The 25,824-nt window shown below is 61.1% G+C and overlaps 2 protein-coding genes across 3 annotated transcripts; one reads left to right on the top strand and one right to left on the bottom strand.

Moving 5' to 3' along the window:
- The first annotated feature begins 4,910 nt into the window (after positions 1 to 4,910).
- DHX16 (DEAH-box helicase 16) lies at positions 4,911 to 20,266 on the top strand. Of its 2 annotated transcripts, none has more exons than XM_038768594.1 (20): positions 4,911 to 5,142; positions 10,457 to 10,725; positions 10,888 to 11,053; positions 11,454 to 11,510; positions 12,040 to 12,294; positions 12,654 to 12,875; positions 13,031 to 13,225; positions 14,260 to 14,370; positions 14,535 to 14,650; positions 15,530 to 15,740; positions 15,878 to 15,976; positions 16,078 to 16,230; positions 17,234 to 17,374; positions 17,482 to 17,644; positions 17,965 to 18,083; positions 18,188 to 18,255; positions 18,338 to 18,500; positions 18,616 to 18,750; positions 19,038 to 19,211; positions 20,013 to 20,266. In XM_038768594.1, exons 1-20 carry the CDS (start codon positions 4,936 to 4,938, stop codon positions 20,139 to 20,141), a joined length of 3,153 nt encoding a protein of 1,050 aa, XP_038624522.1. In that variant the 5' UTR covers positions 4,911 to 4,935; the 3' UTR covers positions 20,142 to 20,266. The 2 variants fall into 2 exon arrangements, with proteins under 2 accessions (XP_038624522.1, XP_038624521.1); XM_038768593.1 differs by having other exon boundaries at positions 18,589 to 18,750.
- Positions 20,267 to 20,435: 169 nt separating this feature from the next.
- Positions 20,436 to 25,611, bottom strand: CY4H6orf136 (chromosome Y4 C6orf136 homolog). The gene is made up of 6 exons (XM_038768744.1): positions 25,489 to 25,611; positions 22,050 to 22,424; positions 21,552 to 21,640; positions 21,068 to 21,268; positions 20,845 to 20,914; positions 20,436 to 20,720 (listed from the first exon to the last, which is right to left on the bottom strand). Exons 1-6 carry the CDS (start codon positions 25,576 to 25,578, stop codon positions 20,607 to 20,609), a joined length of 939 nt encoding a protein of 312 aa, XP_038624672.1. The 5' UTR covers positions 25,579 to 25,611; the 3' UTR covers positions 20,436 to 20,606.
- Positions 25,612 to 25,824: the final 213 nt, after the last annotated feature.

Genomic DNA, 25,824 nt, shown 5'->3' with positions numbered 1-25,824 from the left:
GGTCATTGAGGACTGAAGCCCTAGTGCTTGGAAACATGTCGCCGGACTTGCTGTCCCGCTAACTCTGCAGCCTTTTGGGGTCAGATGCACGGTCACAGCGAAAACCAAACCTGCTCGGTGAAGGGCCAATTTAAGCCCTGAACGGCACACTGTTATTACCCCCGTGCAGTTAGCTAGGGACTTCACACCTCAAGCCTTCACCTCTTCACACATCTCGCAAAACCCTGGAAGCAACAGGACCAAAGCGCTTTCTCTGCATTTCCTCTGGACTTCAGTACAGCTCTACTTAAACTTCTCACGGACATCTCAAGACTTCTAAACTGTGAGCCCACTGCTGGGTAGGGACCGTCTCTATATGTTGCCAACTTGTACTTCCCAAGCGCTTAGTACAGTGCTCTGCAAACAGTAAGCACTCAATAAATACGATTGAATGAATGAATGAATCTCAAACCCATCAGATCTGAAACAGATCTCCTCATCTCCCCACCCAAACTCCGTCCGTCCCCTGATTTTCCCGTCACCATCCTTCCTGTCTCACAAGCCCGTAACCTCGGCATTCCCCTTGACTCATCGCTTTCATTCAACCCGTATATTCAGTCTATCACCAAATCCCGTCGGTTCAACCTTCACGGCATCGCCAAAAATCCACCCTTTCCTCCCCATCCGAATTGTACCGTGTTCCCGCCTGGATTACTGCACTGCCTCCTTGCTGACCTCCCAGCCTCCAGTCCATACTTCACCCTGCTGCCCGGATCATTTTCCCACAAAACCGCTGGATCCACGTTTCCCCACTCCTCAAGAACTTCCAGTAGTTGCCCATCCACCTCCGCACCGAACAGAAACCCCTGACCTTCGGCTTTAAAGCACTCAATCAGCTCACCCCCTTCTACCAGTCAACCGATCAACGGTATTTATTGAGCGCTCACTGTGCGCAGAGCACTGGACTAAGACTTGGGAGAGTACAACACAACAGCTTTAGTAGATAACGTTCGCTACCAACAAGGGGCTTATGGTCTCGACGGGGAGACAGATACTAATATAAATAAATTACAGACGTGTGTATAAGCGGTATAGGGCTGAACTCCTACCGCAGCCCAGCCCACGCGCTTCGCCCCTCTAACACCAACCTACTCACTGTACCTCAATCTCGTCCATCTCGCCGCCGACACCTTATCGGACGGACCCCCGCTCTCCCCACCTTCAAAGTCTTATTGAAGGCACATTTCCTGCAAGAGGCCTTCCCTGACTGAGCCCTCTTTTACCGTACTCCCTCTCTCTTCTGCTTCGCCTACGCACTCGGACCTATCCCCTTTGTTCACTCCACCCTCAGCCCCGCGGCATCTGTAATTTATTTTAATATCTGTCTCCCCTTCTATCAATCAGTCGTAAGTACTGAGCGCTTAAGGTGTGCAGAGTGCTGTATTAAGCGCTTGGGAGAATTCACCATAACAGAGTTGGTAGAAATGTTCCCACCCACAAGGAGCTTAAAGTCTAACGGGACTGCAAGCTTCTTAAGGGCAGGGAACGTGTCTGCCAAGCGCTTTGAACAGTGCTCTGTGCAAGGTAAGCACTCAATAAATACCTTTCATTAATTTGTTCCTCAGTAGGAGGTTCCGTCCAGTGTTATCGAGCCCGGGCTTTGGAGTCAGAGGTCATGGGTTCAAATCCCGGCTCCGCCAAATGTCAGCTATGTGACTTTGGGCAAGTCACTTAACTTCTCTGGGCCTCAGTTGCCTCATCTGTAAAATGGGGAAGAAGGCTGTGAGCCCTCCATGGGACAACCTGATCTCCTTGTAACCTCCCCAGCGCTTAGAACAGTGCCTTGCACATAGTAAGCGCTTAATACCATTATTATTATTATTATTATAGAGACCGTGTCTGAGCTGATTACCTTGTATCTACCCCAGGTTTTAATACAGGGCTTTGGCACCCAATCAGCCCAATAATAATCCCAAGTATCGGCTAAGTGCTTACTACGTGTCAAGCACTGTATTAAGCACTGGGGCAGATACAAACTGAGACCCGATCCCTGCCCCACATGGGGCTCGGAATTTTAAAGAGGAGGGAGAGCGGGCGGGAATTGAATCCCCGTGTTACAAGTGAAGAAACTGAGGAACAGAGAAGTGCAGTGACTTGCCCAAGGTCACACAGCAGGCAATGGCAGAGTTGGAATTAGAACCCAGGTCCTCTGACTCCCAGGTTGGGGCTCCTTCCACTAGGCCACGCTGCCCTGTAGCAGGGCTGGGAACTGGGAACTGTCTCCCCCTTTTAGACTGTGAGCCCACTGTTGGGTAGGGACTGTCTCTTTATGTTGCCAATTTGTACTTCCCAAGCGCTTAGTACAGTGCTCTGCACATAGTAAGCGCTCAATAAATATGATTGATGATGATGATGATGGTGGTGGCCCTATTCTGTTGTACTGTCCTTCGCCAGGCGTTTAGTACAGTGCTCCACAATAAGCGTTCAATCAACACCACTGAATGACTGACTGATTGCCCTTTGTAAGCGGCGGCCGAATTTCCGCCTCAGTAGATCAGAGACGGGAATGGTCCTGCTGAATCTGTCCCACTCACTCAACTTCCTCCGAGCAGGGCGGTCCGCTCTTACCTTTCATTCATTCAATCGTATTTATTGAGCGCTTCCTGTGTGCAGAGCACTGTACTAAGCGCTTGGGAAGTACAAGTTGGCAACATACAGAGACGGTCCCTACCCAACAGTGGGCTCACAGTCTAGAAGGGGGAGAAAGACAACAGAACAAAATATATTATGGTGCTCTGCACACAGTAAGCACTTAACAAATGCCATTATTATTATATTAACAAAATAAAATAAATAGAATAAATACATACAAATAGGAAGCGGCGTGACCTGGCAGAAAGAGCGGGGGACTGGGAGTCGGATGGACCTGGGTTCTCATCCCGGCTCCGCCACCTGTCTGCTGTGTGACCTTGGAAAATCCACTTCACGTCTCTGGGCCTCGGTTCCCTCGTCTGGAAAATGGGGATTAAGACTGAATCCCACGTGGGACACGGACTGTGTTTCACCCGATTATCCTGTATCTACCCTGGCGCTTGGAACAATGTCTGGCACACGAAAGGTAACTAACACCATTAAAAAACAAGACAAAAAAGGACCCCAAACCGAGTGGCGGGCCTTTCGGAAGCCGAACGCCTTCGAGCCCCAAAATGGTGCTCTTGGGGAAGCTCCTTTAGCGAAGGTGGCAGTAATAATAATAATAATAATAATAATAATGATGGTATTTGTTAAGCGCTTACTATGTGCAAAGCACTGTTCTAAGCGCTGGGGGGTTACAAGGTGATCAGGTTGTCCCAAGGGGGCCTCACAATCTTAATCCCCATTTTCCAGATGAGGGAACTGAGGCCCAGAGAAGTGAAGTGACTCGCCCAAAGTCACGCAGCTGACAAGTGGCGGAGCCGGGACTTGAAGCCCTGACCTCTGACTCCAGAGCCCGGGCTCTCTCCACTGAGCCACGCAGGTTGTCCCACGGGGGGCTCACAGTCTTAATCCCCATTTTCCAGATGAGGGAACTGAGGCCCAGAGAAGTGAAGTGACTTGCCCAAAGTCACACAGCTGACAAGCGGCGGAGCCAGGATTTGAACCCCTGACCTCTGACTCCAGAGCCCGGGCTCTTTCCACTGAGCCACGCAGGTTGTCCCACGGGGGGGGGGCTCACAGTCTTAATCCCCATTTTCCAGATGAGGGAACTGAGGCCCAGAGAAGTGACTTGCCCAAAGTCACCCAGCTGACAATTGGCGGAGCCGGGCTTTGAACCCCTGACCTCTGACTCCAGAACCCGGGCTCTTTCCATCAGCCACGCAGGTTGTCCCACGGGGGGCTCACAGTCTTAATCCCCATTTTCCAGATGAGGTAACTGAGGCCCAGAAGTGACTTGTACTTCCCAAGCGCTTAGTACAGTGCTCTGCACACAGTAAGCGCTCAATAAACACGATTGATTGACTTGCCCAAAGCCACCCAGCTGACAATTGGCGGAGCGGGATTCGAACCCCTGACCTCTGACTCCTGAGCCCGGGCTCTTTCCACTGAGCCACGCAGGTTGTCCCACGGTGGGGGGGGCTCACAGTCTTAAACCCCATTTTCCAGATGAGGGAACTGAGGCCCAGAGAAGTGACTTGCCCAAAGTCACGCAGCTGACAAGTGGCGGAGCCGGGATTTGAACCCCTGACCTCTGACTCCAGAGCCCGGGCTCTCTCCACTGAGCCACGCAGGTTGTCCCACGGGGGTGGCTCACAGTCTTAATCCCCATTTTCCAGAGGAGGGAACTGAGGCCGAGAGAAGTGACTTGCCCAAAGTCACCCAGCTGACAATTGGCGGAGTCGGGATTCGAACCCCTGACCTCTGACTCCAGAGCCCGGGCACTTTCCACTGGGCCACGCAGCCTGTCCCACGGTGGGGGGGGGCTCACGGTCTTAGACCCCATTTTCCAGATGAGGGAACCGAGGCCCAGAAAAGTGACTTGCCCGAAGTCCCGGGGTCGGGATTCGAACCCACGACCTCTGACTCCAAAGCCCGGGCTCTTTCCGCTGAGCCACGCGGCTTCTCAGGGGAACAGGAAGTCGACCCGCCCCGACGGGGAACCGGAAGTACCGGCGGCCAGACCGGAAGAGGCGCGGGGCTTGCGGACCCGTCGGTGAGGTTCCTGGCGGGGCGGAGGCGCACTGGCGTGTGTGTGTGGGGGGGGTGCTCCCTTCCCGGGCCTCCTCACCTCGCTCCTTTATCCCTCCGCCTGGTCGCCCACCGCGCAGAGCGGCGCCCGGCGTCCCCAACGAGTCCCGGCGCGCCTGCGCGGCGCCTCTCGGGCTGCGCCTGCGCGGGAGCGCGTCGCGGCCCGCGGCCCGCGGCCCGCGGCCGGCCGGGTCGCCTGGCGACGGTCCGGTCCCCGGGGCGCCGGTCGCCATGGCGACGCCGGCGGGCCTGGAGCACTGGGTGGAGGACGAGCTGCACGCCGTGCTCGGGCTGAGCGAACGGCACCTGGCCCCCTTCCTCATCGGCACCGCGCGACGCTGCGACTCGGCCGAAGACTTCGTGCGGCGGCTGCGGGACACCGGCGCCCTGGCCGCCGACGGGCCGGCACGGGACTTCGCCCTGACGCTCTGGAGCAAGGTACGGGACCCGAGGACGGACAAACGGGCGGGCGGACGGACGGACGGACGGACGGACGGAGGGAGGGAGGGAGGGAGGGAGCAGCCCGGGGCCTCCGCTCCCCTCCCTCGGGCAAACTGTGGTGTTTGGTGAGCGCTCCCCGCGCCCCTCCTCCTCCTCCTCCTCCTCGGTGCTATCTAGTGAGCGCTCCCCGCGTCCGTCGCCACTCCCCTCGGTGCTATCTACTGAGCGCTCCCCGCGTCCGTCGTCACTCCCCTCGGTGCTATCTAGTGAGCGCTCCCCGCGTCCGTCGTCCTTCCCCTCAGTGCTGTCTACTGAGCGCTCCCCGCGTCCGTCGTCGTTCCCCTCGGTGCTATCTAGTGAGCGCTCCCCGCGTCCGTCGTCACTCTCCTCAGTGCTATCTAGTGAGCGCTCCCCGTGTCCGTAGTCACTCCCCTCAGTGCTATCTAGTGAGCGCTCCCCGTGTCCGTAGTCACTCCCCTCAGTGCTATCTAGTGAGCGCTCCCCGTGTCCGTAGTCACTCCCCTCAGTGCTATCCTGTAACCTCCCCCAGCGCTTAGAACAGTGCTTTGCACATAGTAAGCGCTTAACAAATGCCATCATCATCATCATCTAGTGAGCGCTCCCCGTGTCCCTCGGCCTTCCCCTCAGTGCTATCTAGTGAGCGCTCCCCGCGTCCGTCGTCATTCCCCTCAGTGCTATCTAGTGAGCGCTCCCCGTGTCCCTCGTCACTCCCCTCAGTGCTGTCTGGTGAGCGCTCCCCGCGGCCGTCGTCCTTCCCCTCAGTGCTATCTAGTGAGCGCTCCCCGTGTCCGTCGTCATTCCCCTCAGTGCTATCTAGTGAGCGCTCTCCGCGTCCGTCGTCATTCCCCTCAGTGCTATCTAGTGCGCGCTCCCTGTGTCCGTCGTCATTCCCCTCAGTGTTGTCTAGTGAGCGCTTCCTGTGTCTGCCATTCTCCTTCTCAGTGCTTTGATGTTGGCATTTATTAAGCACTTACTACGTATGTGCAGAGCACTGTTCTAAGCGCTGGGGAGGTTACAAGGCGATCAGGTTGGCCCGCGGGGGGCTCACAGTCTTCATCCCCATTTTACAGCTGAGGGAGCTGAGGCCTAGAGAAGTGAAGTAACTTGCCCAAAGTCACACAGCTGACAATTGGCAGAGCCGGGATCTGAACCCATAATAATAATAATAATGGCATTTATTAAGCGCTTACTATGTGCAAAGCACTGTTCTAAGCGCTGGGAAGGTTACAAGGTGATCAGGTTGCCCCTCAGGGGGCTCACAGTCTTAATCCCCATTTTCCAGATGAGGGAACTGAGGCAGAGAGAAGTGAAGTGACTTGCCCAAAATCACACAGCTGGCAGTCGGCGGAGCCGGGGTTTGAACCCATGACCTCTGACTCCAAAGCCCGGGCTCTTTCCACTGAGCCACGCTGCTTCTCACACTGAGCCACGCTGCTTCTCACTAGTGCTGGCTAGTGAGCGCTCCCTGTGTCCATCATCCTCCTCCTTCTCGTGGTGTGTAGTGAGCGCACCCTGTGTCCGTCATCATCCTTCTCAGTGCTATCTAGTGAGCACTCCCTGCGCCCATCGTCATCCTCCTTAGTGGTGTCTAGTGAGTGCTTCCTCTGGGCGTCGTCATTCTCCCTCCTCAGGGGTGTCTAGTGAGCGCTCCCTGTTCCTGTCATCCTCCTCCTCAGTGCTATGTAGTGAGCGTCCCCCGCGTCCATCATCATCCTTCTCAGTGGTGTCTAGTGAGCGCTCCCTGTGTCCGCCATCCTCCTCCTCACTGGTGTCTGGTGAGCGCTCCCTGTGTCCGCCATCCTCCTCCTCAGTGCTGTCTAGTGAACGCTCCCTGTGTCCGCCATCCTCCTCCTCAGTGCTGTCTAGTGAGCACTCCCTGTGTCCATCATCCTTCTCCTCCTTAGTGCTGTCTAGTGAGCGCTCCCTGTGTCCGCCGTCTTCCTCCTCGCTGGTGTCTAGTGAGCGCTCCTTGGGCCACCATCCTCCTTCTCAGTGCTGTCTAGTGAGCGCTCCCTGTGCCTGTCATCCTCCTCCTCAGTGCTGGCTAGTGAACGTCCCCTGTGTCCATTGTCATCCTCCTCCTCAGTGGTGTCTATTGAGCGCTCCCTGTGTCCGCCACCCTCCTCCTTAGTGCTATCTAGTGAGCGCTCCCTGTGTCCGCCACCCTCCTCCTTAGTGCTATCTAGTGAGCGCTCCCTGTGTCCGTCATCCTCCTCCTCAATGGTGTCTAGTGAGTGCTCCCTATGTCCGCCATCATCCTCCTCAGTGGTGTCTAGTGAGTTCCCCCTGTGTCCGTCGTCATCCTTCTCAGTGCTATCTAGTGAGCACTCCCAGCACCCATCGTCATCCTCCTTAGTGGTGTCTAGTGAGTGCTTCCTCTGGGCATCGTCATTCTCCCTCCTCAGGGGTGTCTAGTGAGCGCTCCCTGTTCCTGTCATCCTCCTCCTCAGTGCTATGTAATGAGCGTCCCCCGCGTCCATCATCATCCTTCTCAGTGGTGTCTAGTGAGCGCTCCCTGTGTCCGCCATCCTCCTCCTCACTGGTGTCTGGTGAGCGCTCCCTGTGTCCGCCATCCTCCTCCTCAGTGCTGTCTAGTGAACGCTCCCTGTGTCCACCATCCTCCTCCTCAGTGCTGTCTAGTGAGCACTCCCTGTGTCCGTCATCCTTCTCCTCCTTAGTGCTGTCTAGTGAGCGCTCCCTGTGTCCGCCGTCTTCCTCCTCGCTGGTGTCTAGTGAACGCTCCCTGTGTCCGCCATCCTCCTCCTCAGTGCTGTCTAGTGAGCACTCCCTGTGTCCATCATCCTTCTCCTCCTTAGTGCTGTCTAGTGAGCGCTCCCTGTGTCCGCCGTCTTCCTCCTCGCTGGTGTCTAGTGAGCGCTCCTTGTGTCCACCATCCTCCTCCTCAGTGCTGTCTAGTGAGCGCTCCCTGTGCCTGTCATCCTCCTCCTCGGTGCTGGCTAGTGAACGTCCCCTGTGTCCATTGTCATCCTCCTCCTCAGTGGTGTCTATTGAGCGCTCCCTGTGTCCGCCACCCTCCTCCTTAGTGCTATCTAGTGAGCGCTCCCTGTGTCCGTCATCCTCCTCCTCAATGGTGTCTAGTGAGTGCTCCCTATGTCCGCCGTCATCCTCCTCAGTGGTGTCTAGTGAGTTCCCCCTGTGTCCATTGTCATCCTTCTCAGTTCTATCTAGTGAGTGCCCCCTATGTCCGTCGTCATCCTCCTCTAGTGCTATCTAGTGAGCGCTCCCCGTGTCCGTCGTCATCCTCCTCGGTGCCTAGTGAGCGCTCCCTTCGTCCATCGGCATTCTCCTCAGTGGTGTCCAGTGAGCGCTTCCTGTGTCCATCATCCTCCTCGATCAGTGGTATCAAGAAGCAACGTGGCTTAATGGCAAGGACGATTGAATTGAATTGAATAGTGGTGTCTAGTGAGTGCTTCCTGTGGGCATCGTCATCCTCCCTCCTTCAGGGGTGTCTAGTGAGCGCTCCCTGTGCCTGTCGTCATCCTCTTCAGAGCTATCTAGTGAGCGCTCCCTGCATCCGTCGTCATCCTCCTCAGTGGTATCTAGTGAGCGCTCCCTGCGTCCACCATCCTTCTCCTCAGTGCTTAGTGAGCACTCCCTGTTTCTGCCGTCATCCTCCTCAGTGCTGTCTAGTGAGCGCTCCCTGTGTCCATCATCCTCCTCCTCAGTGCTATCTAGTGAGCGCTCCCTGCATCCATCGTCATCCTCCTCACTGGTGTCTAGTGAGCGCGCCCTGGGTCCGTTGTCATCCTCCTCAGTGCTATCTAGTGAGTGCCCCCTATGTCTGTCGTCATCCTCCTCAGAGCTATCTAGTGAGCGCTCCCCGTGTCCGTTGTCATCCTCCTCAGTGTCTAGTGAGCGCTCCCTGTGTCCATCGTCATTCTCCTCAGAGGTGTCCAGTGAGCGCTCCCTGTGTCCATCGTCCTCCTCGATCAGTGGTATCAAGAAGCATCGTGGTCTAATGGCAAGGACGTGGGTTCTCATCCCAGCTCCGCCACTTGTCTGCTGTGTGCCTTTGAGCAAGTCGCTTCACTTCTCTGGGCCTCAGTTACCTCATCTGGAAAATGGGGATTAAGACTGTAAGTCCCATGTGGGACAGGGTCTGTGTCCGACCTCATTACTTGTATCCACCCCAGTGCTTAGAACAGCGTGTGGCACATAGTAAACACTTAGCAAATACCATAATAATAATAATTATTTTAAGCGCTTACCTTGTGTGTCATCATCCTCATCAGTGGTATATACTGAGCGCTCACTGTATGCGTCGGCATCCTCAGCATCAATGGTATTTATTGAGCACTTAGCGTGTGCATCGCCATCAACAGTGGCATTTATTGAGCGCTTACTGGGTGGAGAGCACTGTAAAGCTTGTTGTGGCACAGGGAATGCGTGTGTTGTACTGGTGTCTCTCAAGCATTTAGTACAGTGCTTCACACGCAGTAAGTGCTCAATAAAAACGAATTGAATGAGGATTTGGGAGAGGACAGAGTTGGAAGACCCAATTTCTGCCCACAGGGAGCTTACAGTCTAGAGAGGGAGACAGACATTAATTGTACTAAGCCCGCATATTCCGTCTCCAAATTCTTTGGTCTGTACCTTCATTCATTCATTCAGTCGGTTGTATTTGAGTGCTTACTGTGTGCAGAGCACTGTACTAAGTGCTTGGGAAGTACAAATCGGCAACACAGCATACCTTCAAAACATCTCTGGAATCCTCCGTTTCCTCTTCATCCAAACTGCTACCGTACCATCCAAGTGGTTATCCTAGCCCGCCTTTTTTCTTCCGTTTTCTTTTTTTAAATGGCATTAAATGCTTAGGATGTGTCAAACACTGTTTCAAGCTCTTTGTTACTGCATCTGCCACCTTGCTGGCCTCCTGTCTCTCCCCACCTTAGTCCATACTTCACTCTGCTGCCCGGATCATTTTTCTACAAAATCTTTCAGTCCGTGTCTCCCCACGTGTCTACCAACTCTGCTGTACTGGGCTTTTCCAAGTGCCTAGCGTAGAGTTCTGCACACAGGGAGTGCTCAGTAAATGCCATCGATTGATTGATTGATTGATTGATTGAGAGGATGGGGCCAAGGGGATGGAGCCGACTGAGGGCAGAGCTGGGAAGAGGGCCCTGGTGGGGACAAGAGCCGTGGCACTCGGGGTGAAGCCCAGAGGGAGGTGGGGATGGATCCCATGGGGGCGGGGGAGGCGCCCCAGGGGAGGGGGCAGAGCCGAGGTGCGGGTGGGGCCTCGGGGCCGTGACGCCGGTGTCTGGCCCAGGTTCCACGGAAGGTGTTGGCGGAGCGTCCGGCGCGGGCGGCGGAGCGGGCGGCCTTGGCCCTGCAGGAGAAGAACAAGGCCTACAGGCTGCTGGAGGACAGCGAGGACAGCGGCCCGGAGACCCAGTCCGCCGGGGCCCCCGCCGCCCCGTCCGCCAGCCGCAAGAAGAGACACCTGAGGCGGAGGCGGCGGCGGGAGGAGGAGGAGGAGGAGGATGAGGAAGAACGGGAGCGGGAGGCGGCCGGCCGCGCGGAGAAGAGCCGGGCCGGGTACGGGACCTTGCGGGGGGCTGGTGGCGGTGCTGAGGCCGTGGGGGGCGGCGGGAGGCCGGGCGTGCCCCCTTTTCCCCTTCCCTCCTTCCCTCCTTCCCTCCTTCCCTCCTTCCCTCTCCCACATCAGCGTCCTGACCTGCGCCCCATCCCGCGGCCCAGGGGGAGCCGGGCCCCCACGGGGGAGAAGGCGGAGTCGGAGGACGAGTGGGAGCGCAGCGAGCGGGAGCGCCTGCGGGACCTGGAGGAACGCGACGCCTTCGCTCAGCGCGTGCGCCAGCGGGACAAGGACCGCACCCGCAACGTGTTGGAGCGCTCCGACAAGAAGGTGGGGGGCGGCCGGGGGCCAGCGGGACGAGGACCGCACCCGCAACGCTCTGCTGGAGCGCTCTGCTCTGACGAGAAAGTGGGGAGCGCCCGGCTGGCGGCCCAGGAAAGGGGAGGGGAGGTTCCGGAACCCACTGGGTGACACTGTGGGCTCAGGGCAAGCACGGAGCGGGTGGGCCTGGAGCCCTTGTATTGATGGGAACAATAATAACTGGGCTGTGTGGAGCACTTGTGTGCGAAACGCCTTGCCGGGCGCAGGGGGAGATGCAGGTTACACAAGTCAATTCCAGGCCCTGCCCCAGCCCCTGCCCCTCATGGGGTCCCCTCTGGGCATCCCGCTTTTCTCTCCCCGGGGAACGGGTGACGGGGAGTCTGGTCAGAGCTGCCTCTCCTCGTTCTAGGCGTATGAGGAGGCTCAGAAACGGCTCAAAATGGCGGAGGAGGACCAGAAAACGATGGTGAGTGCCTGCCCCGATCTCCACAGGACCCCCGCCAACACCCCGTGATCCTCTTGGCCACAGAGTTGGCGAAATGGTGCGGTCTGGGCTCCCAGGGCTGACGGGGGAGCGGGTGACGGGCAGGGGCCAGGGCGGGGAAGAGAAGGCTGGGGCCAGTGGGGTTGGCCCGGGCAGGGGGGAGCCGAAACTGCGGCCCGTGGGACCCAGGAGAGGTGACCGTGCTCGTGGCGGGCGGGTCCTTCAGTGGCTGGCACAGCTCCAGCTTCTGGGGTGCCTTCCCCTCAGTCAGGAGGGTTGGCGACGTTCCCTCCAGCTGGGGGTTGGGAGAAGGACCTCACCCACTTCCCCGATGCCCAGGCCCGGTCCTTCTCCGCCTCTGGACATGAGAAGGAGCCAGCGGAGATCCAAGTGCGGCCCTCTGGTGCCGGAGATCCCGGGGAGACCCTTCCCGGGGAGACCCTTCCCGGGGAAACCGCCGTCTGTCAGAGACAGGGGGCCGGTGGCATAGACCCCCTTCCCCGACTCCCAGATCCCCGAGCTGCGGAAGAAGTCGCGGCGAGAGTACTTGGCGAAGCGGGAGCGGGAGAAGCTGGAGGACCTGGAGGCGGAGCTGGCGGACGAGGAATTCCTGTTCGGGGACCAGCGGCTCAGCGGGGCCGAGCGGCGGGAGATCCGCTACAAGCGCCGGGTGCGGGACTTGGCCCGAGAGTACCGGGCCGCCGGACAGCAGGAGAAGCTGGAGGCCACCAACCGCTACCGCATGCCGGAGGAGACCCGGGGACCGGTGAGCTGCCGGACCCGGGGGGCCGGACGGGCGAGCCCGAAGGGTGCCGTTGATCTCCGGGGGCGATCCGGGATGGGGGCTGGCCCCAGGGAGGGCCACGATGAGGGTGGGCCCGGTGAGAGGAGTGGGGCTAAGGGGTCATCCACCTGACTTTCCTCTCCCATCTCTCCCCTCTGCTGCCTCTCCCCACCCATACCTCTCCCTCCGTGCCTCTCTTTCCACCTCCCTCCCTCCCGTCCCCACATCTCTCGCCTCCACGTCTGCCCCCTGTCCGTGTCGCTCCCCCGCCCCGCGGCCTCCGTCTCCCTCCCTCCGAACTGTCGTTCGGTCCGTCCGTCCTCCCTCCCCGGCGGTGGCAGCCGGCAGTGGAGACGGAGGTGGAGGAGGCGGGGTCGGGAGCTCCCGGGGAGGAGCAACGGCGCTGGGAGGAGGCCCGCCTGGGGGCCGCCACGCTGCGCTTCGGGGCCAAGGATGCCGCCCCCCGGGAACCCGAGTACAAGCTGCTGCTGCTGGACGAGGAGGAGGAGGCCGCGGCCGCGGCCATCGACTTCGTCTGCGCCACCCGGCTCGACGGCGACCAGGTGGGGTGGCCGCAGGAAGTGGGGCCGGAGAGGGGCGGGGCTGGGGGGCTGCAGGTGGGGAAGGGGATGAGAGAGCCCGGCGGGAGTCGGGCAGGACGGGGCCCCGGGGTGGGGGGCAGACCCGCCCGCGTCCATCGTCCGGCCCTCCGCCCCAGGAGGCGTCGGCGGGTTCCTCGCCGGCCGGCCAGGCGGAGCGCGACGAGTCGATCCGGGCCGTCCGCCGCAGCCTTCCCGTGTTCCCCTTCCGCGAGGAGCTCCTGGCCGCCATCGCCGACCACCAGGTGCTCATCATCGAGGGCGAGACCGGCTCGGGGAAGACCACGCAGATCCCCCAGTACCTCTTTGAGGAGGTGGGTGCCCCACGTACGCCCATTCCAACCCCCCCTTGCTATCCTCCCACCAGCTGCTCCCCGTCGGTTTCCCAGGCCCGGGGGTCACCTCCGCCCCGCTTCTGGGAAGCGCTTTCCACCTCTGGCTTCCCAGCCGGTCAGCCGGCCCGAGCCCTGGTTCCCAAGCGCGGGCCCCGGCTCGTGCGGCCTCCCATCGCCCCGTCGTAGCTGAGGTGGGGCCCGCAGAGACGGTCCCGGGGAGGCCGGCCACCCCCCTGCCACAGCGGCCCAGTGTCGCGGCTGGGCCCCGCCCACCCCACCAGGGTTGCCCGGCTCTCCCCCGGGTGCCCCTGCGGGGTCTGGCTCCCACTCCATTCATTCAGTCGTATTTATTGAGCACTTACTGTGTGCAGAGCACCGTACTAAGCGCTTGGGAAGTCCAAGTTGGCAACATCTAGAGACGGTCCCTACCCAACAGCGGGCTCACAGTCTAGAAGGGGGAGACGGACAACAAAACAAAACATATTAACAAAATAAAGAAATAGAATAAATATGTACAAGTAAAATAGAGTAATAAACACGGACTAACATATATACATATATACAGGTGCTGTGGGGAGGGGAAGGAGGTGAGGCGGGGGGGGAGAGGAAGGAAGGAGGGGGCTCAGTCTGGGAAGGCCTAACTCTTGAGTGGATGTCAACTCATCATGGTGATTTGTTTGCATCTCAGTTATCAATTTGGTCTAAAATATCCTGTGTGCTTACCACAGTTTGGGCCAGGGCCTCTGACCCGTCTGCTTGACAAACCCAATTTGGGTGTGGATCCTTCCAAATGACCTCTTTCTTAGTACAGCAGCATGGCCTAGTGGATAGAGCATTCACTCATTCATTCATTCAGTCCCCCAAAGCCCCATACACCGTTTGCTAGAGGAGCTCCCCTCGATCCCAGGAATGGGGACGAGGGGGCGGTTAGCAGTGAGGTACACGCGTACACACGTACACACCCCAGCACCCCGCGGCCGCCCCCCTGAGCGTTCCCACCGCCCGGTCCGCAGGGCTACACGAGGGACGGGATGAAGATCGCCTGTACCCAGCCTCGCCGGGTGGCGGCCATGAGCGTGGCCGCCCGCGTCGCCAAGGAGATGGGGGTGAAGCTGGGGAACGAGGTGAGCCGTGCCGGCCAGCCGGGCCTCGGGCCGCTCTGCCCCGGCCCCTCCCCGTCTTATCGGCCCCTCCGTCTCACGCCCCCGGCTCCAACTCCCTACCCCCGGGGCCCAGGCATCCTGGCTCCCTCGGCCCCACCCGCCACTGCGTCCTCCTCCCGCCCCAGGTGGGCTACAGCATCCGCTTCGAAGACTGCACCTCGGAGCGCACGGTTCTCCGCTACATGACCGACGGGATGCTCCTCCGGGAATTCCTCTCCGAGCCCGACCTCGGGAGCTACAGGTGTTGACCGGCCCCGGGCTCCCACACTTCACCTGGCCCCTGCCCACCTCCCCCCACTCCCCTGCATCTCAACTCACCTGGCTCCTAGGAAGGGGCTGGGCAGTGGGCGGGCCGGGCCATGAGGCCCCAAGACACTCACCTCCGTGGCCCAAAGTTGGGATGGTAGAGAAGGGAAAGAGTGGGTGGGACACCTCCAAAAAGCTGTCCTAGCCCTCTGGGGCCACCGGACTCTGGCTGGAACGGTCGTGGTGTCAGTTGAGCGCTTATGATGTGCCACGCACTGTGCTAAGCCCTGGGGTAGAGACGGGATCAGCGCGTCCCCAGTCCCTGTCCCCTGCGGGGCTCCCAGTCTAAGGGGAAGGGAGAATGTGTCTCATCCCCATTTTGCAAATGAGGAAACTGAGGCCCGGAGAGTCTCTGTGGTCTGTCGACGTTATTTATTGAGTACTTACTGTGTGCAGAGCACTGGACTCAGCATTGCGGGGAGGATCTCGCCCTCACGGAGCTTCCAGTCCAGCGGAGTTTAAGATCAAGACACCTCGGCACTAGATTATTATTTATTATTTACTTACCTTACTGCCCGTCTCCCTCTCTGGACTGGAAACTCATTGTGGGCAAGGACTCACACACTCGTTGGGCATCTCCCAACTCCGTTGCGTTGGCCTCTCTCAAGCGCTTAGTCCAGCGCCCTGCACCCGGCGAGCGCCCAATAAGTACCGTTGACGACGGCCGATGAGAGGGGGCTGACGGGCCCCGGGTCCTCCCGGCTCCGACCGCCGGGTTTGGGGGCTCGGCCACCCCCGCTGCCCCCCGGGATGGGCCGGTGGACGGCCGTGCGGTCGGACGGTCAGACCGGTGGTCTGTGTCCCCGGGTGGCAGCGTGGTGATGGTGGACGAGGCCCACGAGCGGACGCTGCACACGGACGTGCTGTTCGGCCTGATCAAGGACGTGGCCCGCTTCCGCCCCGGCCTCAAGGTCCTGGTGGCCTCGGCTACCTTGGACACGGCCCGCTTCGCCACCTTCTTCGACGACGCGCCCGTCTTCCGCATCCCCGGCCGGCGCTACCCCGTGGACATCTTCTACACCAAGGTGGGGGGGCGGCGGCGGGGGCACGGGGACCGCTGGGCCCGGCCGGTGGGCGGGGGGGAGCGGCGGACCACCGGGGACCGTCCGGGGGGGCCGGCGACGGCGGCCCACCGGACGGCCCTCTCCCGCTCTGCCGCCAGGCGCCGGAGGCGGACTACCTGGAGGCGTGTGTGGTGTCCGTGCTGCAGATCCACGTGACGCAGCCCCCCGGGGACGTGCTGGTGTTCCTGACTGGGCAGGTGAGACCCGGGGCCGGGGCTGGGCCCGGGAGGGGTGCGGGCCGGGGACGAGGAGGCTCCCGCGGATCCCGGTGAAGCCCCCCACGACCCCCGGCCCGCAGGAGGAGATCGAGACGGCCTGCGAGATGCTCCAGGACCGCTGCCGCCGCCTGGGCTCCAAGATCCGCGAGCTGCTGGTGCTGCCCATCTACGCCAACCTGCCGTCCGACAAGCAGGCCAAGATCTTCCAGCCCACGCCCCCCGGAGCTCGCAAGGTCGGGGTCTCGCCCCTTCCCCCCCCGCCCCCCACCTTTGGGGAGAGGGAAGCAGGGCGCTCTCCCTCTGCCCGCAGCCCCCCGCCCCCCGCGTTCAGGAGTAGCCGTGATAGTGGAGGAATTCAGAGCTTATCGTGCTCCACCTCGCTCTTCGCCCCCATCCTGCCTCTGCCCTGATACTTATCAGACAGCCCCCTGCTCTCCCCATTTACAAATCCCTCCTAAAATCCCATCTCCTTCAAGAGGGCTTCCCCGACTTAGCCCTCCTATCCCATTCCTTCTCCCTGAGTCCATTCCCTTTATTCGCCCCACCGTCCCACAGCACTTGCGTCCAGATCCGTCGTTTCTTTTTTTTAAATTCCTCTCTCCCCCTCTAGACTGCGAGCTCCTTGTGGGCAGAGATCGTCTCTCAGCTGTTATAGCAGTGAGGACAATCAATCAATCAATCAATCGTATTTATTGAGCGCTTACTATGTGCAGAGCACTGTACTAAGCGCTTGGGAAGTACAAGTTGGCAACATATAGAGACAGTCCCTACCCAACAGTGGGCTCACAGTCTAGAAGGGGGAAGTGCTCTACACCCAGTAAGCAGGCGGTAATACGACCGATTGATTGTGCGCAGTCGGTCAGTCCTATTTCTTGAGCGCTCACTGGGTGCAGAGCACTGTACTAGGCGCTTGAGAGAGTACCATATAATAATATAACAGACAATCCCCTGCCCACAATGAGCTCACAGTGTAGAGGACTGTATCACGCGCTGGGAGAGAGTCCAAAGGTGGGAATTAGACACGGTCCTCGGCCCCCACAACGGGGGAGCAGGCTGGGATTTTGTCGGCCTTCCTTCCTCTCGAGGTGGTGTCGCCTCGTGGCCGGAGCCCAGTGCTGGGTTTGAAACGCAGCTCCGCCCCTGCCGGGTGCCCCCCGCCCCGGACCTCTCCGTTAAAGGGTCTGCGCCCCGGTTTTCTGCACGGGTGAAACGGGGCCTCGATCCCAATGGAGACAGGTGGTGGTCGCCACGAACATCGCGGAGACGTCGCTGACCATCGAGGGCATCATCTACGTCCTGGATCCCGGCTTCTGCAAGCAGAAGAGCTACAACCCGCGCACTGGCATGGAGTCTCTGGTCGTCACCCCCTGCAGCAAGGTGAGGGGCCGGTGGGGCGAGAGGATGGAGGGAGGGGCCCAAGCCCCCTCCGGCCAGGCGACGCAGCGGAGCGCGCTTCCCACTGGCCCCTCCGTCTTCACCCTCAGGCCTCGGCCAACCAGCGGGCAGGGCGGGCGGGCCGGGTGGCGGCCGGCAAGTGCTTCCGTCTGTACACGGCCTGGGCCTACCAGCACGAGCTGGAGGACACTACCGTCCCCGAGATCCAGAGGACCAGCCTGGGCAACGTCGTCCTGCTCCTCAAGAGCCTGGGTGAGGGCCGGGCGAGGCCGGGGGGGTGGGGGACGGACGGCCGACCGGCAGGTCGGAAGACCCACATGAGTCAGTCGGTGGTACTCATCGACCGCTTGCTGCGGGCACGGCGTTGGACTAAGCGCTTGGTGGGGGGGGCCAGTGAAGAGGTGGTAGACACGTGCCCCGCCCAGACCGGGGTGGGGAGACGGACAGGGATGTAAATCACTACGTCAAGTGGCCCTGGATCCCATGAGCGGAGTTGGCAGGGGAGCCAGGGGGGAGACCGGAGCGTCACGGGATGGAGACCTTGGGCTGACGGACTGCCACCTGGCCCTCAGGAATCAACGACCTGATCCATTTTGACTTCCTGGACCCTCCGCCCCACGAGACCCTGGTGCTGGCCCTGGAGCAACTCTATGCGCTGGGTGCGCTCAACCACCTCGGGGAGCTCACCAAGGTCAGTCCGCGCGACGGGCACGTGGACGGAGGGACACGTGGCGACGAGGGGACGCGGCGGAGGGGAGGCCCGGGGGCCTCAGGCCGTGCTCCGTGCTCCCGCAGCTGGGCCGTAAGATGGCGGAGCTGCCCGTGGACCCCATGCTGTCCAAGATGATCCTGGCCTCTGAGCAGTGAGTCCACCCGCGCCCGTCCCGGGGTCTCCGCCTGCCCCCCCTGCGCCCGACTGACCCGCCCCCTCTGCCCCCCCGCCAGGTACGGCTGCTCTGAGGAGATCTTGACGGTGGCGGCCATGCTGTCCGTGAACAACGCCATCTTCTACCGGCCCAAGGACAAGGTCGTCCACGCCGACAACGCCCGGGCCAACTTCTTCGTGCCCGGCGGGGACCACCTGGTGCTGCTTAACGTCTACACCCAGGTCCGGGGGGGCGGCGGAGGGCGCCGGTGGGAGGGGCGGAGGGGGCGCCGTGGCCCCGGCGGACCGTGCTGTGGTGTCCTTGGCGCAGTGGGTGGACAGCGGCTACTCGGCGCAGTGGTGCTACGAGAACTTCGTGCAGCTGCGCTCGCTGCGCCGGGCCCGGGACGTGCGGGAGCAGCTGGAGGGGCTGCTGGAGCGCGTCGAGGTGGGGCTCACCTCCTGCCAGGGCGACCACACCCGCGTCCGCAAGGTCAGAACCCTCCGCCGCCCCACCGGGTCGCGATTCGCGGTCCCTCCCCGCCCCCGGGGGGGTCTGGACCGGCCCCCACCCCAACCCCCACCCCCATCGCACGCTGGGACACACACGGTCTCCGACAGACTTCCCAGACCGGTCCCGCCCGAGCCCTCTAGAATCCAGCCTCCTCCGCTTCCCCGCTCGTGGCTTTCCCCGCGTCTTTCCCGAGTCCCGGGTGATCCGGATCGGGGCCGGGGGCCGGTGGTACGGTTGCGTAGCGACCCTCCCCTCCCCTCCACCAGGCGATCACCGCCGGCTATTTCTACCACACGGCCCGACTGATGCGCAGCGGCTACCGCACGGTGAAGCAGCAGCAGACGGTGTACATCCACCCGAACTCCTGCCTCTTCGAGGAGCAGCCCCGCTGGCTGCTCTACCACGAGCTCGTCTTCACCACCAAGGAGTTCATGAGACAGGTCCGACGGCCACCCTCCGTCCTCCCCCCTCCTCTCCGCAGGCTGCTGCTGCTGGGCAGGCTGGGAAATGAGGTTCCTCCGCGGGTCACGGCCCCTCCGCCTTCTGGGAGACGGGATACGCGGTGGGCTGGAAATGCGGTCGTCACCGACCCCAAGGCATCCCGGGAGCCCGGGGTCTGGCCCTCACCCTTCCGGCAGCCGGATAAGTGATCCCGAGGCATGGGGGGAGGATGGCACCCAGGCTTCCGCCCGCCGGGAGCCGGATCAGGGTCAGGGACCGCCCTCCCACCCCCAAGCGTATTAGGGGAGGACTTGCTCAGCCTCATCTGGCCTAGGTCTGCCGGGGGATTTGGTACATATTGGACTAGATCCACTGAGGTTGCCCTAGTCGGTGCGTGATGGGAAGAGGAATTCCGGACCAAAGGGATTTTGCTTTCCCCACCCCCTTTCCCCTTCCCCCAGGGCCCGCTGGGAGGTATAAACTGGAGAGTTTGTCACCCACTGAGGGGAGCTTGAATTGCTTTGATTGCCACCCCCTCCCAGAAAGTCTCCGCAGCTTGAGTGGGACTATGTTTGGGCCCCGAATTTCCTAATGAGAGCTGTCCCCGCACCCCGAGCTTCTGGGCAGATGGGGTGGAAGATTTGGATCTGGGCCATCCTGAGGCCCAAAGCTGCCCACCGGACTCAGAGCGGGCACCGGGTGGCACGGTCGGGAGGAGGCGGCGGCACGCTGAGCCGGAGCCCCAAGCCCCAGCCCGAGAGCTGGGGCGCTAACGTCCCCGCTGCCGTCCCCCCCGTTAGGTGCTGGAGATCGAGAGCAGCTGGTTGCTGGAAGTGGCCCCCCACTACTACAAGGCCCGCGAGCTGGAGGACCCCAGTGCGAAAAAGATGCCCAAGAAAGTGGGCAAGGTGCGGGAGGAACTCGGCTAGTGGGGCTGGCTGAGCCGGACCGCCCGCCCGTCCTCCTGTACGGTTTCCTTTCTAGCCTGCGGGTTCATCTTTATAGAGAGACTTTAATTTTGTTAAATAAAATAAAAAACCCCATCCGAAACAGACTGGGCCCCAGCTTTAAGTTCAAGGGCCTTCCCCGTCGAGCCCGGCCCAGAGCCGAGGCCGTCCTCCCCGAGGGCCGGGAGCGGGGCCGTGGGGAGCCCGACAGGTTGGCAGGGTGCATTCCCCCTCTTCCTCCCCTCCAGCCCCTAAAAATCTTCACGGTGCAGCCCCTTCCAGCCTTCCTGGGCTTTATTATATACAAGTTAAATTACACAGCGACTTTACACAGCGTGAGATGGGTTGGGGGGGAGGGCCCGGGCCCCCCGGCCCCCTTTCCCTGTGCGTTCAGATGAGCTCAGTGCTGACGGTCACCCCGTCCCCCGCCCGGTGGCCTGCCCCCGGTCAGGGATCGGGGCAGAGCTGCAGATGCGGTTGGGGCTCCGCCCAGCCCAGGGCCACCAGGGTTGCCAGCAGCAGCTTCTTCACGGGCGCCGGGGGTGAGTGCGAGGGCATGAGCTGGCGGAAGCGGAGATGAGGCGTCAGTGAGGGAGGCGAGGGCTGGCCGCTGACCCCTACCCCAGGCCCCCATCCCCCCGGTCGGTCCGCGCGCCCGTCCGTCCCGCCGTCTGCACCTACTCACCTTGTCTAGGCGATGGCGGTAGATGAGGCCGTCGGAGTTCAGGTAGAAGGTGGAATAGGCGTCGTAAGTCCTGGGCGGGCGGGGAGCCGAGACGGACGGGCTGGAGGGGGCCGGACAGACGGGCGGCCCGCCCCCCCCCCCCCCCCCCGCAACAGCCCCCCTCTCATGCGGGAACAGTAGGCGGGTTGGGGTCGGGGGAGGGGGGGGGGGGGGCAGGCCTCACCTGTAGAGATCCTCCCTGTCCCGGCGGTAGAAGCGCAGGAAGAGCACATGGGCGGGCAGGCCGACGAGGCGCCAGCGGGCCTGCAGCGTCCAGTCCTCCGGGTGCCGGCTGAGCCGCAGCACCTCCAGCCGCAGCTGGGCAAAGTAGTTCCAGGCCAGGAAGCGGCACAGGGTCAGGGACAGGATGTACCAGGGGCGGCCCCTGCACGGGACAGCCGGGGGGCGGGCGGGGGAGAGCGGGGCGGCCCGGTCGGCGGCGCGGGGAGGGGCCGCGACCCGTCAGGGGCGGGGGAAGGAGGGGGGGGGGGGTTGACGTGGCCCCCCGTGACGGCTGTTACGACGGACGGAGAAAGCTGGGGGTGGGGGGAAGTGGGGAGAGCGAGCAAGTGTGTACGTGGTGGGGGGTCGTGCGCGGGTGGATGAGCGATGGGCCATCCCCTTTGCCCCAGCCCACCTACCCACACCCGTGGCGCCCGGCCCCTCACTTGGTTCTCATGTTGAGGATCTCGTTGACGAACTCGACGTCGGACGAGTACAGGGTGTAGTCGTGGGAGCGCAAGAACAGGTTAGGGAGCTGCGGGAGCCACACACGGGGCCGTCAGGGCCGGACCCTCCCCCTCCCCGGTCCCTCAACGTCCTCTCCCTTCCAGGGGGCCGCCCGCGGGGCCTCCGGACCGCCGCCCCTCCCCTTCCCTAGCCCGACTGAGTGGAGGAATGGAGGCCTCAATCCATCCATCAACGCTACTTATCCGGCGCTGCCTGTGTGCAGGGCGCTGGACCGAGCGCTTGAGAGAGGCCAATACAAGGGAGTTAGTAGACCCATTCCCCGTCCACGGTGAGCTTCCAGTCTAGTCCCTCTGTCCCCACGGGGTTTCCGTGCACCATCCCGGCCCCAGCGTCTCAGAATCCCTCCGACAGCCGAACGAGGCCGGACTCCTTTGGAGTCCCACTCCGCTCCGGTTCACGCCTCCTCCCGGCCTCACCTCTTGCCTCATCCTCTCGTACATGACGGCCAGGTGCTCCTCCATGCGGGGGTCCCCGGAGGGGGTGGCAGGGGCGGAGTGGGGGTCCCCGGGGGCCCGGAAGGGGAGGAGGGCCCCCGGACCGGGACAGGGCGGCCCCTCGAAGAGGCTGCGCAGGCTGTCCAGGCAGCCCCCGTGCAGGCCGCCGGACCCGCCCTCCCCCGCCTCGCTAGAGGGGCCGATGCCGTGGGGGGCCGCGGCCCGGGGGGCCGGGGACCGGGGGCCGCTCCGTGGAGGGGGGCGGGCCCAGAAGGGTGGGGTGTCGGGAGGAAGGACGGGAGGGGGAGAGACAATCCAGGGGGGCAGGAGCGGGGGGGAGTGTGAGGCCAGCTGGTCCTGTGGGGAAGGAAGAGACCAGGTTAAGGGGAGGCACCCCGCCCCTCACCGATCCGGGAGAGGCCCCGTCCTCTCCCGGCCCTAGCCGGATGGGGCCGGGACGGGTCCCGCGGCCTAGGAGGCAGAGCCCGGGCCTGGGAATCGGAGCACCTGGGTTCTCATGCCGCCTCCGCTACCTGCCCGCTGTGTGACCTCGGCCGAGTCGCTAAACTCCTCCGGGCCTCGGCTAAGTCATCCGTGAGCCCCAGGGACTCTGTCCAACCCGATCGTCTGATCTACCCCGGGGCTTAGGGCTGTGCCCGCCACATAGTAAGTGCTTAATAAATACCATTTTAAAAAATGGGTCGAGGGACAGCCCAATCAATCAGTAGTATTTACCGAGCGCTTACTATGTGCAGAACATCGTACTAAGCACTCGGGCGAGTCCAACACAACAGAGTTAGTGGCCAGTTTCCAAGGGGATAAGGAAGAGGGCAAGTGGAGGAAGGTCAGGGAAAGGCGCTGGCTGATGTCCTACTCCTTGAAAGCAGGGCAGGGGGTGGATAGAATTGGGGGGGGACGACCCTTCCAGCTCTGACCCATCTGGGATGGAGAAGCAGTGTAGTCTAGTGGATAGAGCCCAGACCCGGGTTCTAATCCCGGCTCTGCCGCATGTCTGCTGGATGACCCTGGGCAAGTCACTTCACTGAGCCTCAGTTACCTCATCTATGATGACGGTACTTATTAGGTGCTCACTACGTGCCAGGCACTGTTTTGGGTGGCGGGGTAGATTCGAGGTAATCGGTCTGTCCCACGTGGGGCTCACAGACTTAATCCCCATTTTACAGATGAGGTAACTGAGGCACAGAGACGTTAGGTGAGTCGCCCACTGACACCCAGCCGATAAGTGGCGGAGCCGGCATCGGAACCCACGACCTCTGATTCCCTAGCCCGGGGTCTACCCACTGAGCCCCGCCGCAGCTATAAAATGGGGATTAATAATAATGATGGCATTTATTAAGCGCTTACTATGTGCAAAACACTGTTCTAAGCGCTGGGGAGGTTACAAGGTGATCAGGTTGTCCCACTGGGGGCTCACAGTCAACCCCCACTTTACAGATAAGGTAACTGAGGCCCAGAGAAGTGAAGTGACTTGCCCAAAGTCACCCAGCTGACAATTGGCAGGGCAGGGATTTGAACCCATGACCTCCGACTCCAAAGCCCGGACTCTTTCCGTTGAGCCCCGCTGCTTCTCTAGGAACGTGGACCCTAGTGGGACAGGGTCTGCACCCAACCTGATTCCCCTGTATGTACCCCAACCCTTATATAGGTGGTAATAATAATAATAATAATAATGATGGCATTTATTAAGTGCTTACTATGTGCAAAGCACTGTTCTCTAAGCGCTGGGGAGGTTGCAAGGTGATCAGGTTGTCCCACGGGGGGCTCACAGTCTTCATCCCCATTTTCCAGATGAGGTAACTGAGGCCCAGAGAAGTGAAGTGACTTGCCCAAAGTCACCCAGCTGACAATTGGCGGGGCTGGGATTTGAACCCATGACCCCTGACTCCAAAGCCCGGGCTCTTTCCGCTGAGCCACGGTAGCACTTAACAAGTCCCCTATTCATTCAATCGTATTTATTGAGCAATTACTGTGTGCAGAGCACTGTACTAAGCGCTTGGGAAGTCCAGGCTGGCAACATCTAGAGACGGTCCCTACGGTCTCTATATGTTGCCAACTTGTACTTCCCAAGCGCTTAGTATATATAGAGAAGCAGCGTGGCTCAGTGGAAAGAGCCCGGGCTTTGGAGTCAGAGATCATGGGTTCAAATCGCGGCTCTGCCAACTGTCAGCTGTGTGACTTTGGGCAAGTCACTTAACTTCTCTGTGTGCCTCAGTTCCCTCATCTGTAAAACAGGGATGAAGACTGTGAGCCCCCCATGGGACAACCTGATCACCTTGTAACCTCCCCAGTGCTTAGAATCAATCAATCAATCGTATTTATTGAGCGCTTACTATGTGCAGAGCACTGTACTAAGCGCCTGAACACTTAGAACAGTGCTTTTGCACATAGGAAGCGCTTAATAAATGCCATCATTATTATAAGTATTTGGAGGCCTTCCCAGACTGAGCCCCTTCCTTCCTCTCCCCCTCGTCCCCCTCTTCATCCCCCCCCATCTTACCTCCTTCCCTTCCCCACAGCACCTGTATATATGTATATACATATTTATTACTCTATTTTATTTGTACCTATCTATTCTATTTATTTTATTTTGTTCGTATGTTTGGTTTTGTTCTCTGTCTCCCCCTTTTAGACTGTGAGCCCGCTGTTGGGTAGGGACTGTCTCTATACGCTGCCAATTTGTACTTCCCAAGCGCTTGGTCCAGTGCTCTGCACACAGTAAGCGCTCAATAAATACGATTGATGATGCTGATGATAAGTAGCAGTCCAGTGCTCTGCACCCGGGAAGCGCTCAATAAATACAACTGAATGAATGAAAGGTAAGGGTGGACAGAGGAAGTTGAATGAGTGGGCCAAATTCGGCAGGCCCATTCCAGTCTCGATCTACCGAGGCGGGAATTCGGCCTCCGCCTGCGAAGGGCAATCGATCTGCCCGCGGTAAGCGCTCAATAAATACGACCGATTGATCGACTGTGGCCGGGAACGCTGCAGCCTGCAGCGGGGCGCCTTGGGAACGGGCCCCTCCGGACGGACACACACACACACACACACACAAAGACACACACACAGAACGGCCGCCTCCCCAACCTCGCCTCCCGCCCTTCAAGTCACCTCCGGGCCCAGCACCGACCCCCGCCCCGCCCCCCCCACCCCCCCCCACGCACATTCACCCATCCATCCAATCATCATCAATCGTACTGATTGAGCGCTTACTGTGTGCAGGGCACTGTACTAAGCGCTCGGGAAGTGCAAGCTGGCAACGCAGAGAGACGGGCCCTAGCCGACAGCGGGCGCTCACACACACACACACACACACACACACACACACACGCAGAGACAGGCGCCGGCGCCACTGCGCTTGCGCCCCTCCCCGCGCAGCAGCCCCCCCACTCCCGTTCCTCACCTGAGGCCGGGCCCGGTAGGCGCGGAGGCAGCGTCCGAGCCCCCGGGCCGCCGCCGCCGCCGCCGCCGGCCCCCGTCCGGGGCGGTACATGGCTCGGCGGGGGGCGCGGGGAACCGTGTCCGGCCGGCCGTCTCCTCACGCCGGGGGAGCGCGCCCGAAGCCGGCTGCGGATCGCGCCTGCGCACTGCGGGCCGCGCCTGCGCACCGCGGGCCCCGCGGGGGTGGGGGGGGAGGCGCCTGCGCAGAAGGCGCCGGGGTCGGGGAGGCCCGGAGCGGACGGGCGGCCCCGACGCCTGCGCAGAGGACCGCAGGAGGCTGGGGGCTCCGGAGGGGCGC

The sequence above is a fragment of the Tachyglossus aculeatus genome, chromosome Y4, assembly GCF_015852505.1.
Source record: "Tachyglossus aculeatus isolate mTacAcu1 chromosome Y4, mTacAcu1.pri, whole genome shotgun sequence".
Classification (NCBI taxonomy): Eukaryota; Metazoa; Chordata; class Mammalia; order Monotremata; family Tachyglossidae; genus Tachyglossus; species Tachyglossus aculeatus.
This window is presented reverse-complemented; position numbering and strand designations above follow the sequence as displayed.

Coding starts and splice junctions, on each gene's coding strand:
- DHX16 (XM_038768593.1), top strand. CDS start 4,936: ATGGCGACGCCGGCGGGCCTGGAGCACTGGGTGGAGGACGAGCTGCAC. Junction 17,375..17,481: donor TCGTCACCCCCTGCAGCAAG/GTGAGGGGCCGG, acceptor CTTCACCCTCAG/GCCTCGGCCAACCAGCGGGC. Junction 18,256..18,337: donor ATGATCCTGGCCTCTGAGCA/GTGAGTCCACCC, acceptor CCCCCCCGCCAG/GTACGGCTGCTCTGAGGAGA.
- CY4H6orf136 (XM_038768744.1), bottom strand. CDS start 25,578: ATGTACCGCCCCGGACGGGGGCCGGCGGCGGCGGCGGCGGCGGCCCGG. Junction 22,425..25,488: donor CCTACCGGGCCCGGCCTCAG/GTGAGGAACGGG, acceptor CCTTCCCCACAG/GACCAGCTGGCCTCACACTC. Junction 21,641..22,049: donor ACGAGAGGATGAGGCAAGAG/GTGAGGCCGGGA, acceptor TGGCTCCCGCAG/CTCCCTAACCTGTTCTTGCG.